We start from the raw sequence: 14498 nt of genomic DNA on the forward strand, positions 1-14498 counted from the left end.
ATCTCGGCTCACCGCAACCTCCACCTCCCAGGTTAAAGCAATCCTCCTGCCTCAGCCTCCCAAGTAGCTGGGATTACAGGCATGCGCCACCATGCCTGGCTAATTTTCGTATTTTTAGTAGAGACGGAGTTTTCTCCATGTTGGCCAGGCTGGCCTCGAACTCCTGACCTCAGGTGATCCGCCCGCCTCAGTCTCCCAATGTGTTGGGATTACAGGTGTGAGCCACCACACCCGGCCCAAAAGTTGCTTATTAAAAGCTGTGGCTCCCCTACTGCCTGACAGCTGGGCCCTCCCAAGGAAGCTTATTAACTCCAGTTCTGGTACCGTCTGGCTTCTCACTCCACTGGGAAATCCTGGTTTCTCCCCTTGGAATTCCCCCTTGGCTCACTGGGGCCTCGTTCCCCTTAGACTCCGGAAGGCGATGAGCAGTGTCTCAGGCCTGCATCTCGGGGCGTGGGTGACTCAAAGGCACCGAGCTTTTCTTTCTGATTCTTAACCATTCCCTGTGGGTGATGGAGGTTCAGAGCAGGGAGCAGAGAGAAGCGAGCTGGGTGGAAGCAAAGTCCCTCGTCCCTGCACCCCGTCCTCCCTTCCCGGCTCTGTGGTGGGCGAGTCCCCTCCTCCCCCATCCGTGCCCCACCCAGCAGCCAACACACACACCCAGGTGAGTGACTAGAAAATAATTTATTGAAGAAAAACAGATCAACAAACCCAGCACAGCAATGGTTAACAAGGACGAGATTTTTTTTTTAACCCTTAAACCTGTCGTCTGAGGGTCAGGGTGGAGAAGGGCTTCTCTCCCCTTTGTCACTGGAGGGGAGGGGACTTTGGAGGGTCCGAGTGTTGTCTCCCCAGAAAGCAGCCCTCGGTTCTAGTCTCTTCAAAACACTCAAGGCTGCAGGGGCTCTTGGCTCACCCTCACCCCAGGCTGAGCTCATTCCACCAAAATCAGCCCCTGCGGGGTCCCACGGGGCCACGAGGAGGGGCCCCAGGAGTCTACTGTCCAAATTTTGCTTAAATCACTTGGGGCAGAGAAAGTGAAATGGCCCAGGCTCCCGCTGGTGCTGGGAGCAGTCCTGTGGCTTCATTTCAGATTTCAGGTAGGCTGAGCCCTCAGCCCTGGGCCCAGCCCTCCAGACCGGGCTTGCTGCTTTCCGGGTTGGGGAGCACCCCCTTTAGCTACCCGCCCCCCACTGCTGGGACCTGTGCCTGAAAGCGGACCCTCTCATCTCTCCTCTGCCACCCTCTCCTCCAGCCTCTGGCCTCCTGGAAACGAAGCAGTCTTCCCAAGCCGGCCCATCTGCGTCCCTTCCACCTCCAGGGACATGGCCTCATGGGACAAGAGTCAGAGGCAGAGGACATTGTCCCAGAACCCCCGTTGCTGATTCTGGGGCGCCCTCTGTTTTCTAGGCTCCCAAAGTGGGCTGGGACATGCGTCCCCCACCTCTGGGACCAGACAGAGAGGCAGGCTCATGCCCAGCCCAGGGAGGGGAGGCCGAGACTGGGTGGAGGCAGGGGAGTGCTGGTGCCCGCTGTGGGGGGCCTCAGGAGGGTCCTCAGATCTCAGGGAGTCGGGGTACAGCCCGGCCCCCCACCACCCTGGGCGACAAGAATAGGCTGATTGTCTCTCTCCTCTGAACAAGACACTTGGGAGTTCATGCTACAGTGAAACCAAACGGGTGATGGGGGGTGGGGCGGTCTAAGATGTGGACGACACCACTGTGCCCCCAGAACGGGGTGGGGGGGGTGGGGGGCTGGGCGGCTCCCGCCTGGCTGGGGCAGGTAGGTGGCATCCGGGGCTGGGAGGTGGAGGAGACCTGGGTGCTGAGGCCCTGCTCCCGCTCCCTCTACCTGGGGCCTCGTCCGCCTGTCCCCGCTGGACACAGTTCCTTAGAAAGGAGGAAAGAAACAGCAACGCAAAACCACGGAACAGCTGGGCAGACGCAGACACAGACACAGACCGCGGCCCCGCCCGCCCCTCCCTTACATCAGCGTCAGGAAAGCACGTTACTCATGCACCAACTCACGGTCCATTGGGTCTTTTTTTTTTTTTTTTTTGCATTTTTCTTCCTTTTTTTTTTCTTAAATTACATTTGAACACAGAACACAGAGAATAATAAATACTCTTAGAAGACATGACTCCAAAAAACAAGAAACAGAACAGCCAGAGACTATGCCTTGCCCTCTCTCTCTCTCCCTCTCTTTCCTAAAGGACTCGTTTAAATAAGAAATGTGTAAACCACTGGTCCTTCCTGCCACAGGCAGCCTCTCTCCCTCTCTCTCTCTCTCTCTCTCTCTCTCTCTCTCTCTCTCTCGATCACGCTCCCTCTGACTTTCCCTCTGGTCTCCAGCCCTAACATTCAATGCGTCTCCCATGGAACTCATCAAAGAAACGACATGCCATCGTCTGCAAAATTATAATTTAACGGTATAAAGCTTCAAGTCACGTATTCCAAAAACTAGCTAAGGATTTTTTTTTTAAATCACATAAACTATACATTAAATATTTTGAGGTATTTCAGAGAAAATTGTCAAAGGCTCGAAGGAATTGTGCTGGAGGTGCTGTCCCCTGCGTGGAGAACCGATGCTCTTTGGTATGTGACCATCAAGTGGGCACGGGGCGGGGGAGGCATGAGGGGGGCCCCCGAGGGGCTGAGGGTGGGTCGGGGGTTGAGCCTGCTGTGGGGTTCTGGCCAAGTTTGGGGTGGGTTCCAGAAGGAGGTGTGTGTGTGTGTGTGTGTGTGTGTGTGTGTGTGTGTGTGTGTGTTACGAATAAACCTAAAAAGAATCCAGGAGTCCTGGGCCACTTTATTTTTATTTTTTGGTAGAGGTGGGGTCTTGCTGTGCTGCCCAGGCTGGTCTCAAATTCCTGGCCTCAAGTGATCCTCCTGTCTTGGCCTCCCAAAGTGCTGCTGCGCCACTTCTGTGACTGAGAGGCTTGACCCGACCCGGCCACAGTTCAGTACAGCTTACATGTTCCACAACCAGAACGATCCCAAGTCAAGCCCTAAATTTCAGCAGGGGACGAAATTGGAGACCCCCGTGCATCTGAGCCATGGAGCCTTGACGACCAAGCAGAGGACGTCTAGGAATCCAGACCCCCGAAGGCCCATGCTCTGGCCAGTGCTGGAGGCCCAGGCACGGATTTCCTAAGAAGTTCACTGGGTCAGGGCTGCAGCGTGACGCTCAGGAATCAGAACCACTTGTCTTTGAGAGCTCCTCCCTCCACTAAATGTCTACCTGTAGTCCCAGCATTTTTGGAGGCTGAGGCAGGAGGACCCCTTGGGGTGAGGAGTTGAAGACCAGCCAGGACAACATACAAGACCCCATCTCTACGATAAAAAACTCTTAAAAAATTCAGCTGGGCATGGTGGCGCGTGCCTGTGGTCCCAGCTACTGGGAGGCTGAGGCAGGAGGAGCACTTGAACCCAGGAGGTCGAGGCTGCAGTGAGCTACGATTGCACCACTGCACCCCAGCCTGGGTGACAGAGCAAAACCCTGTTTCTAAAGCAGAAATTTAAAACCTTGTATGTCTATGGACTACCTTGGTATAAAGACAAGTAATATGGTATGTTAAATAGGTCCACATCTTCTTGGACCTAAGGGTTTTTTGTTTTTTTTCCCTTCCGATTTTAAAAGAAATTAAAACGTGGGCCCTGGACTTGCTGGGCCTGGAGTGAGCAGGACAGCTCTAGGTTCATCAGGAACTTAGGGGTGGGGGCGGGAGGAAAACTGAGGCCCAGGTTTTAGTGGAAGGTGGCACTCAGTGACACCACAAAACAGGGGCCAGGGGGTGTGTGCACATGTGTCCGTGTGTGTCTGCATGTGTGTGCATGTCTGCATGTATGTGCATGTGCGTGTACATATGTGCATGTGTCTGTGTCTGCATGTGTCTGTGTGTGTACGTCGTGGGTGTGTACATGTGTCTGCGTGTGTGCCTCCGTGTGTCTGTCTCCAGGTCTGCATGTGTGTATGTTTGCATGTGTCTCTGTGTGCCTGCATGTGTGTCTCCAGGTGTGTGTCTGCATGTCTGTCTTTGTGTGTGCATGTGTCTGCATGTGTATCTGTGTGTGTGCCTGCGTGTGTCTGTCTCCAGGTGTGTATGTCTGCACGTGCGTGTCTGCATGTGTGGGGGCAGAGGTGGGGTGCTGAGCCCACATGGGGACCCTTTCTACTGTCAGGAACCCCCCAACACCCAAATGTTCTAGAAGCATCACTCAGATCCGGTGGCGTGGAAGCTGGGAGAACAGCGGGTCGATAAGGGCAAGAGAACACTCCACACACGTCTTTGGTTCCAGAAGAAGGCACTCATCGACCTCACCGTCCTCCCTCCCTCCCTCTCTCCCTGTGTCTCTCTCCTCTCTCTTTCCTGTCTCTCTCACTCTCTCTCTTTCTCTCGCTCTCTGGGGGGGTGGGGTGGGGGGAAGGGGTGGCACCCAGCAGGCGGCCGGGTCCCAGGCCAGGGAATCCTGTCATCCAGCACAAGTCCTCGGGAGAAATCTTTGGTATCAGGCGTGATTTTCCAATCACAGACATGAGCTTGAGTGAGGTAGCCTTTACCTGGGGGGGGGGGGGGCATTTCACCAGAAGTGTCTTTTGCATTCTCGAGGGAGGGAGGTGGGCGGGCCGCCCCCTCCGTGGGAGGCAGCCGGCGGTGGGGGGGGCTTCAGGGACGGGGTTCCTTCTGGCCTCGGATCTTGAACCCCCGTGGGAGGCGGGCTCTTGGGACCCCGCGGTCGGCCAGTGTCGGAGGTCACCCAGACCCGATGAGAGGAGCGCGGGGGGCGCCCACCTCCATTTCCGACCCTTCCCACCGGTAATTTTTTTTTTTTTGGCAAAAAAAATGGGGCAAGCAGATTCCGCCTTCTTCGGCGTCTTCTAGCCAACGCCAGGTTCAGCCCGCTGCCCCCGGCAAGCCCAGTTCAGCCCCCGACGCGGGCGGAGACGGGGGCGGTGACTTCCAGAAGGTTCCATGCAGGACGCGGCTCCACGCCCCGTGCAAAGGGGCGCCTCGGGGCGTCTTCTCCGGGGTCCGCGGCTGCGTCCTTCCCTGCGCGCCCACGAAGGTGCCTAAAGGTAAAGTGAACTCAACAGAGGGGGAGGGGCGGGGGCGCCCGGGAGCGACCGCGCGTGGGAGCCCAATCCCCTGGGCTGGGGTGGGTGGGAGGGTGCTCGCCCGTGGGTGCTGGGCGCCCGCCGCAGGCCCCTCCCCAGATTTTAAGGCAGGCGATTCTTGGCACGGGGAGGCCTGGCCGCTGGGGGTGGGGGGCTCAGTTCTCAGCGCAGGGGGGCCGTCCTGCCAGCGGGCGTGGTTGGCTTTGGGGCGCGAGGTGGGGGCCGTAAGGATCCGGCTCGATGTGGGTTTTTGGCGACTTTGGAAGGGGCCAAGGTCCCTGGGGAGGGGGGCCCGGCGGCTGGGGGAAGGGTTTCTCCCACCTCCCTCTGGGGGACAGGGACTCTGGCGGAGGAGGGGTTAATCTTAAAATTCCTTTTTTAAATACCCGGTTTATATTTCTAGTATGTGCTTCTTGACCCGCTTTAGGGGACCACACAGTGAGCCCTGTTTTTTCTCGAGGCCCTCTGGGCGTCCTGAATGGGGGGGCGCTGGGGAACCCCTTTCTGTCACCCCCTCCCCTCTGGGGGGTGGAGGGCTTCCTTTGGCCTGGAGGGGGTTGGCATGGAGGGAGGAGGGGGGCCCTTTTGTGCACTTGGGCTGCTGGGGGGTGTGCTGCTTCCTCCCCGGGCGTGGGGGGGCCGGACAGCACCCCCTCCAGTGCCCCCTGGGGGCGGGTCTCCGGGCCGGCAGGATGGGGGGACGCGACGTGGGGGCACAGCGCCCAGGCCGTGGAGGCAGGGAGGGCGCGGGCCGGGGCGCCTCAGGCCTTGGAGAAAGTGGCCGTGGCGCCGGCGGGGCCCCCGGGGGCCGTGCTGGGCTCCTCGGCCCAGCGGTTCATGCAGCGGCGCCGCGCGTTCATGAAGAAGTTGCTGACGGTGTTGAGCTCCAGGCCGAGCTGCTGCGAGATGGTGACCTGCATCTCCTTGGACGGCCGCTTATTCTCTTTGAAGATGGCGATCAGCGTGCGCCGCTGCAGGTCGGTGAACACCAGGCGCTGCTTCTTGGGCTGCAGCGCGCGCTCCTTCTGCTGCTCCTGTTCCTTGCGCTTGCAGGCTGCGGGCGAGCGGCGGGCGGGCGAGCGGGACGCAGCGCCACCGTGTGGCAGGCCGGGGAGAGGCAGGCGGCGCGCACCGTCGGGGGCGGGGAGGAGGGGGGGAGCGGGAGGGGGAGCGGGAGGGGGAGGGGAGGGGGAGGGAGACGGAGAGACGGAGAGGGAGACCGAGACCGGGAGACCCAGGGAAAGGTGGATGCACCGAGGGGCCCAGGGAGAGCCCAGGAGCAACGGGAATGTGGGGGGAGGCGGAGGGAGAGCGGCGGGAACACAGGACGCACAGAAACGGGGAAACGGCAAGGTCAACAGGGAGACACCAGGAGGGCCAGGGTGCAGCCAGAGGGCGGTGGAGACGGAAGGGAAGGCAAGGACAGGCAGGGAAAGCAGAGGCGGTGGGGGTGGGGGAGGACAAAAAAGGGCACATCGTGAGCACCCCTCGGCAGGCAGGGCCACCACCCCCTCCAGCCGCCTTCTCCATGGCGCCCACTTAGGCACTCCTAAGCCTCGTAGCCCCCCAAACCCCATCCTCCCCTCAAACGCTCCCAACCTAAAGGACCACAGAAATAGGTGTTGGTAACTTTCCCCTCTCCTTTCTGCAGCCCCCAGCCTGGGGGAACTGGGCAAACGACACGGAAACAGCACATGTGAGTTTTTGGCTCCTTGTAGATTTGGGTGAGATCATTGGCTATGCATGGGTCCTGGGGTGCGTCACAGGACCCAGCAGCCTTCCCCAGAAACGATGGGCCCACCGGGGTCTTTCCGTTCTTTCGGAGGGGAGGTCTTGCTCTGTTGCCCAGGCGGGTCTCGAACTCCTGGCCTGAAGTGATCCTCAGGCCTCAGCCTCCCAAAGCACTGGGATGACTGTGTGTCACTGCAACTGGCTCCGACCACCAAGCTCAGCGATGAGCAGCAGGGACACTTGTGTGAGGCCGGATACCCTTAGGGACCCTGTGAGTCCACAGCCCAATTCTGACATCTGAACCCTGCCTCCTGCCCGTGCCCTTATCCACACGCTGAGACCACGCAGACTTGGCCTCCCTCTGGAGGTCAGGAGGAAGGAGGCTGGAGAAGGAGAAGGGAGTGCAGGGCCCGCCTCTTCCTCTCCCAGCTGAGCGGGTCACCCAGCTGGCACAGTGAGCATCAGGGAGCGGGCACTCGCAAAGAGGAGGAAAGCAGAGGCTCAGGCGGGTGCTGCAGGGCTGGGCTGATCCTACTCTTCCTGCTCCAGCAGCAAAGTCGACCCCGCCGCTTCAGTGCAGTGGGCATCAGTCGGTAGGAAACACAGGCGTCCCCACCAAAAAGCTGGGCCACAAGTCAGGTGGACTCATCTGTGGCATCAGCTTGAAACCACCAGAATCTCAGTCCTCTCCCGCATCCAGTCTGGGGCTGTGGCGCTGGAGAGGCCGTCCTGCCCTGGTCTCCATCCAGGAGTCCCAGCTACTCTGTCCGGTGGTGCAGGTGGTACCAGTGGGTTCCTGCTCCCAGTCTCTTCTCTGTGCCAGCCGTGGTGGCCTACTGGGGTGGCACAGAGAGCTTTTCTTTTCTTTCTTCTTTCTTTTTTTATGAGACGGAGTTTCGCTCTTATTACCCAGGCTGGAGTGCAATGGCGCGATCTCGGCTCACCGCAACCTCCGCCTCCTGGATTCAGGCAATTCTCCTGCCTCAGCCTCCCGAGTAGCTGGGATTACAGGCACGCGCCACCACGCCCAGCTAATTTTTGTATTTTTAGTAGAGACGGGGTTTCACCATGTTGACCAGGATGGTCTCGATCTCTTGACCTCGTGATCCACCCGCCTCGGCCTCCCAAAGTGCTGGGATTGCAGGCTTGAGCCACCGCACCCGACCCACAGAGAGCTTTTCTTTCAGTTGCAGAACAGCCTAGAATGGATGACGTGCTCGATAAATGTCCACACACGTCTGTCTACACAAATAAATGAATGTTCCCTCTGCTGTGACTCATGTCTCGGGGACAGCAGGTCTGCCCGTCTCGGGTGTGAGCTGACACTCAGTTCACTCCCTCGGACCTGGAATGTGTGGGGCTTCTAACTGCGGTTTCAGTTTGAGACAGTCTCGGTCTGTCACCCAGGCTGGAGGGCAGTGGTGCAATCTCGGCTCCCTGCAACCTCCGCCTCCCGGGTTCAAGCGATTCTCCTGCCTCAGCCTCCCGAGTAGCTGGGATTACAGGTGCCCACCACCACACCTGGCTAATTTTTTGTATTTTTAGTAGAGATGGGGTTTCTCCATGTTGGTCAGGCTGGTCTTAAACTCCTGACCTTAGGTGATCCGCCCGCCTCGGCCTCCCAAAGTGCTGGGATGACAGGTGTGATCTCCCGCACCTGGCCCGTTACAGGTTTTAGGAATAAATGCAAGTGATGCCTGTGGAATACTGCACATTTCAGAAACGCATCTAACATCAGCCAGGTGTGGTGGCTCACGCCTGTAATCTCAGCACTTTGGGAGGCCTAGGTGGGTGGATCACCTGAGGTCAGGAGTTCAAGACCAGCCTGGCCAACATGGTGAAACGCTGTCTTAAAAAAGAAGGCATCCATCATCAAGGAAAGAGGGGGGGAGAGAGAGAGAAGGAGGGAGAGAGGAGAGGGAGCACAATGGAGAAAAACAGTGCAGTGGGGGAGGAAGAGGCTCAGAAGAAACCGACAATTCAGGCAAAGCTATAATTACTGTTCCCAGAGGGCTAAGAGAAAAATACCGTATCCACGAAACAGGTCCAGGATGCTGTTAAGTAAAAGGGGCCATCAGAGTGGGAAGATACCCTTAAATGCGAATATAGGGCTGGGCGCGGTGGTTCAAGCCTGTAATCCCAGCACTTTGGGAGGCCGAGGCGGGTGGATCACGAGGTCAAGAGATTGAGACCATCCTGGTCAATATGGTGAAACCCCGTCTCTACTAAAAATACAAAAAATTAGCTGGGCATGGTGGCGCGCGCCTGTAATCCCAGCTACTCAGGAGGCTGAGGCAGGAGAATTGCCTGAACCCAGGAGGCGGAGGTTGCGGTGAGCCGAGATCACGCCATTGCACTCCAGCCTGGGTGACAAGAGCGAAACTCCATCTAAAAAAAATGCGAATATACAACAGCCAGAGTAAAATAATCCCATGTAAGGACTGGGCACCTCAAATTAAGCAGATGTCCCAGAAAACAGAACAGAAGCTGCCACCAAGATGAGGAATGAGAGAAAGAGAATGAAAAGTCTGAAGGCGAGTGAGGATGAAGCCGGGTGGTCACCTGATCAAGAGACAGTTCTAAAAGCGAGGAAGAGCTGATCACATATGAGGGGAAAAGTCCAGGCTTGGAAGATGAGTTTCCAGTTTAAAGGCAGTCAGGTGCAGTGGCTCATGCCTGTGATCTCAGTACTTTGGAGGCTGAAGCGGGAGGATCGCTTGAGGCTGGGAGTTCAAGGCTGCAGTGAGCTTGATTTCACCACTGCACTCCAGCCTGGGTGACAGAGTAAGGTGGAACACTTGAGGTGAGGAGTTCAAGACCAGCCTGGCCAACATGATTCAACCCTGTCTCTGCAAAAAAAAAAATTAGCTGGGCACGGTGGCGGGTACCTGTAATCCCAGCTACTCGGGAAGCTGAGGCAGGAAAGTTGCTTGAACCCAGTAGGCAAAGGTGTGAGCCGAGATCACACCACTGCAATCCAGCCTAGGCGACAGAGCAAGACTCCGTCTCAAAAATAAATAGGCTGGGTCTAGTGGCTCAGGACTGTAATCCCGGCACTTTGGGAGGCCGAGGTGGGAGCCCAGGAGTTTGAGAGCAGTTTGGGCAATGAAACGAGACCCCATCTCTACAAAAAAATTTAAAATTAGCCAGGCATGGTGGCTCACGCCTGTGGTCCCAGTTATTCAGGAGGCTGAGGTGGGAGGATATTTGGAGCCCAGGAGGTCAAGGCTGCAGTGAGTTATGATTGTAACATTGCCCTCCAGCCTGGATGACAAAGTGAGACCCCAGCTCTAAAAAACTGGGGTGGGACATCAAGTCCTCAGCTAGTGAATGAAAAAGACACTCAAGGCTCATGGTTGCAGAATTTCAGAGCACCAAGAATAAAGAGAAAATCCTAAAAAGCATCCAGAAGAAAGCCAGATTGATGCAAAGGATCAAGAATCAAAGCCGCTTTGGGTTCTCAAAAACTAGCAGACAACAGAGCAAGGCTTTCGAAGTTCCAAGGAAGAATTATATTGCTAAATATGAAAACATCAAGCATGAAGGCACAATAAAGATATAATCAGATGTTCGAGGACTCCAACACTTGACTTCCCACATACGCTTTCTCAGAAAGCTACTGGAGGATGTGTTCCATTCAAACGAGGAGGTAAATCAGAAAAGGATGGTGTGGGATTCAGGAAATGTGACCCAGCATAGCTGAAGAGAAAAGGGATTCTCTAAATGAGAGTGAGGAGGACTGTGGAAGATAGCTAGACAAAAGGACCCAGGGCTTGGAGGGCAGCCCCACCCAGATCAGAGTTGACCTAATATGTGTGGAAAATCCTATAGAGTTGGTTTTAAATTTTGTTGGGGAGTGAAGGAAGAATTTTTGTTTGGCAACTGTCCACTCCTGGAAAATCAGAGTTCTGCAGGAAAGGAAATGCAATCCTAGTACTCTACATGGCTCAGCTGTGGACAGCGTTCACCAAAACCATAATAATGTTAGTTACTAAATGTTCATTAAGGCAACAGACTGTATTTGTAACTATACCGAGAGACTGACAGAGGGGGAGGGTGTGGGTACGGATTTAGAAAGATGGCAAAGGAAAACATGAAGGATGAACAGTGTACCAGGGAGCCTTTTATGTAGGAAAGGAGACGCAAGAACCGATGTTTATATTTTATCTGCATAAAGAAACATGGAAGAAAATGCAAAAAAACTGAATTGATCTCTCACCTCTTTGGAACTTGGCCACCCTGTGCGGGTTATGGGAGAGGACCCAGTCCCCCATTCTTTCAGAGGGAATAATGAGTCCAAACTCAACCAGGAAGAAGCCTGAGCCAGGTGGCTCACGCCTGTAATCCCAGCACTTTGGGAGGCTGAGGCAGGTGGATCACCTGAGATCGGGAGTTTGAGACCAGCCTGACCAGCATGATGATACCCCGTCTCTACTAAAAAAAGTACGAAAATTAGCCAGGCATGGTGGCGGTCGCTTGTAATCCCACCTACTCGGGAGGTGAGACAGGAGAATCGCTTGAACCCGGGAGTTGGAGGTTTCAGTGAGCCAAGATTGTGCCATTGCATTCCAGACTAGGGAACAAAAGAGAGATTCCCTCTCAAAAAAACACACAACAGGCCGGGCGCAGTGGCTCACACCTGTAATCCCAGCACTTTGGGAGGCCGAGGAGGGTGGATCATGAGGTCAAGAGATCGAGACCATCCTGGTCAACGTGGTGAAACCCCGTCTCTACTAAAAGTACAAAAATTAGCCAGATGTGGTGGTGCGTGCCTGTAATCCCAGCTACTCAGGAGGCTGAGGCAGGAGAATTGCCTGAACCCAGGAGGCGGAGGTTGCCGTGAGCCGAGATCTCGCCATTGCACTCCAACCTGGGTAACAAGAGCGAAACTCCGTCTCAAACACACACACACACACACACACACACACACAACATTATCTATCTATCTATCTATCTATCTATATTATATATGTGTATTATATATATAATTGTATATATATAAGAAATGCGGTCTCACTACCAGGCTGGTCTCTAACTTCTGGGATTACAGGCATGAATCCTTGCAATAATTCTGTAAGGCAGGCGTTTTTCTCCTTATTACACAGAGAAGGTGAGCCACCCCGCAAGCTTGCCAGCCAGTCCCACCGGGGCCGCCCACACGCCAGAGTCCACTGGCCTAGGTGGGGGAGGGGGGCGGGATGGGGATCGTCCCTTTCCCAGCCACTCCCAGGCTCCAACCTGGTGCCTAATGGGGACCCCAGAGGCAGAGGCTGGGGGAGGGGCCGGGCCAGGCAGAGTCTGAAAAAACGTCACGTTCTGTCGATCGCAGCAAAAAGAGGCTCTGCCGCCCCGATTCCCCGCGTTCAATCTAATTACAGCTCCTCACAGCCCAGATCGATCCAGGCGGAGCTGTTTACGGCAGGCAGCTTTGTCACCGCGCCCATCCCCCACGGCCGCCCGGAGGTGTGAGTCCGAGTTGGGGGGCCGCCTGGACGCCCCCTCCGTGCAGCCCCTGCCCATCACCATCGCCACCTCACCCCGGTCAGCACCCCACCTGACACTGGGGCCACCCGCACGCCAGCCCTGAAGGCCACCTCTGTGCCAACCCCAGAGGCCATGGTGGTTATGGGCCCCCTGTTCGGAAGTGAACAGAGGCTGGGAGAGAAGGACTGAGGGGCTCGGAGTGCGGACGGGAGCCGGGAGGAAGCCCTGGACTAGGCCCTTGCCCCAACCACCAGCCTCATACTGCCAGGGCCCGCCACTGCCACCTCTGCTGCAGTCTCCAGTGCTGCCACATCTCCTTCCCCTCTACTCCTGCACCACTGGGATCAGCACTAACCCGTCACACCCTCCACATCACCTCCACTCCAGCACCTCCTCCTCCATCACCTCCACCTCCACCACCTCCACCTCCACCTCCATCACCTCCACCTCCTCCTCCATCACCTCCACCTCCTCCTCCACCACCTCCTCCTCCACCTCCACCTCCACCACCTCCACCTCCTCCTCCACCACCTCCTCCTCCACCTCCATCATCTCCACCTCCATCACCTCCACCTCCTCCTCCTCACCTCCACCTCCACCTCCATCACCTCCACCTCCTCCTCCACCACCTCTACCTCCACCTCCACCACCTCCTCCTCCTCCATCACCTCCACCTCCATCACCTCCACCTCCACCTCCTCCTCCATCACCTCCACCTCCACCTCCTCCTCCATCACCTCCAACCTCCACCTCCTCCTCCATCACCTCCACCTCCACCTCCTCCTCCACCACCTCCACCTCAACCTCCATCACCTCCACCTCCTCCACCACCTCCACCTCAACCTCCATCACCTCCACCTCCTCCACCACCTCCTCCTCCACCTCCATCATCTCCACCTCCATCACCTCCACCTCCTCCACCACCTCTACCTCCACTTCCATCACCTCCACCTCCTCCTCCATCACCTCCACCTCCATCACCTCCTCCTCCATCACCTCCACCTCCACCACCTCCACCTCCTCCTCCATCACCTCCACCTCCACCTCCACCTCCTCCTCCACCACCTCCACCTCCTCCTCCATCACCTCCACCTCCATCACCTCCTCCTCCATCACCTCCACCTCCACCACCTCTACCTCCACCTCCACCACCTCCATCACCTCCACCTCCACCTCCACCACCTCCACCTCCTCCTCCATCACCTCCACCTCCATCACCTCCTCCTCCATCACCTCCACCTCCACCACCTCCACCACCTCCACCTCCTCCTCCTCCTCCTCCATCACCTCCACCTCCACCTTCTCCTCCACCACCTCCACCTCCTCCTCCATCACCTCCACTTCCATCACCTCCTCCTCCATCACCTCCACCTCCACCACCTCCATCACCTCCACCTCCACCTCCACCACCTCCACCTCCTCCTCCATCACCTCCACCTCCATCACCTCCTCCTCCATCACCTCCACCTCCACCACCTCTACCTCCACCTCCACCACCTCCATCACCTCCACCTCCACCTCCACCACCTCCACCTCCTCCTCCATCACCTCCACCTCCATCACCTCCTCCTCTATCATCTCCACCTCCACCACCTCCACCACCTCCACCACCTCCACCTCCTCCTCCATCACCTCCACTTCCATCACCTCCACCTCCACCTCCACCACCTCCACCTCCACCTCCACCACCTCCACCTCCTCCTCCATCACCTCCACCGCCATCACCTCCACCTCCACCACCTCCACCTCCATCACCTCCACCTCCTCCTCCACCACCTCCACCTCCACTCCAGCACCTGCTCCTCCATCACCTCCACCTCCTTCTCCATCACCTCCACCACCACCATCATCATCACCTCCACCACCTCCACCTCCACCACCTCCATCATCACCTCCACCTCCATCACCTCCACCTCCATCATCACCTCCACCTCCATCACCTCCATCTCCACCTCCATCACCTCCACCTCCATCATCATCACCTCTACCTTCATCACCTTCACCTCCATCACCTCCACCTCCATCACCTCCACCTCCATCATCACCTCCACCTCCATCACCTCCACCTCCATCACCCTCCACCTCCACCACCTCCATCCCCTCCACCTCCATCATCACCTCCACCTCCCACCTCCACCTCCACCACCTCCATCACCTCCACCTCCACC

At 57.1% G+C, this 14498-nt stretch overlaps 1 protein-coding gene and 1 long non-coding RNA gene across 2 annotated transcripts in view; one reads left to right on the forward strand and one right to left on the reverse strand.

Moving 5' to 3' along the window:
• The first annotated feature begins 2054 nt into the window (after positions 1 to 2054).
• On the forward strand, positions 2055 to 4403 carry LOC141581187 (uncharacterized). Its single transcript, XR_012513714.1, has 4 exons — positions 2055 to 2428; positions 2523 to 2594; positions 2908 to 3568; positions 4182 to 4403. It is a non-coding gene; the product is annotated as an uncharacterized LOC141581187 (long non-coding RNA).
• A 1473-nt stretch (positions 4404 to 5876) lies between these two features.
• The window catches only part of ONECUT3 (one cut homeobox 3), a 24454-nt gene continuing 15832 nt past the window's right edge, over positions 5877 to 14498 (reverse strand). The window contains exon 2 of the mRNA XM_010339411.2: positions 5877 to 6169. Coding sequence (XP_010337713.2) covers positions 5877 to 6169 — 293 coding nt within the window. The remainder of the gene's footprint in view (positions 6170 to 14498) is intronic.

Source organism: Saimiri boliviensis, chromosome 14, assembly GCF_048565385.1.
Source record: "Saimiri boliviensis isolate mSaiBol1 chromosome 14, mSaiBol1.pri, whole genome shotgun sequence".
Taxonomy (NCBI): domain Eukaryota; kingdom Metazoa; phylum Chordata; class Mammalia; order Primates; family Cebidae; genus Saimiri; species Saimiri boliviensis.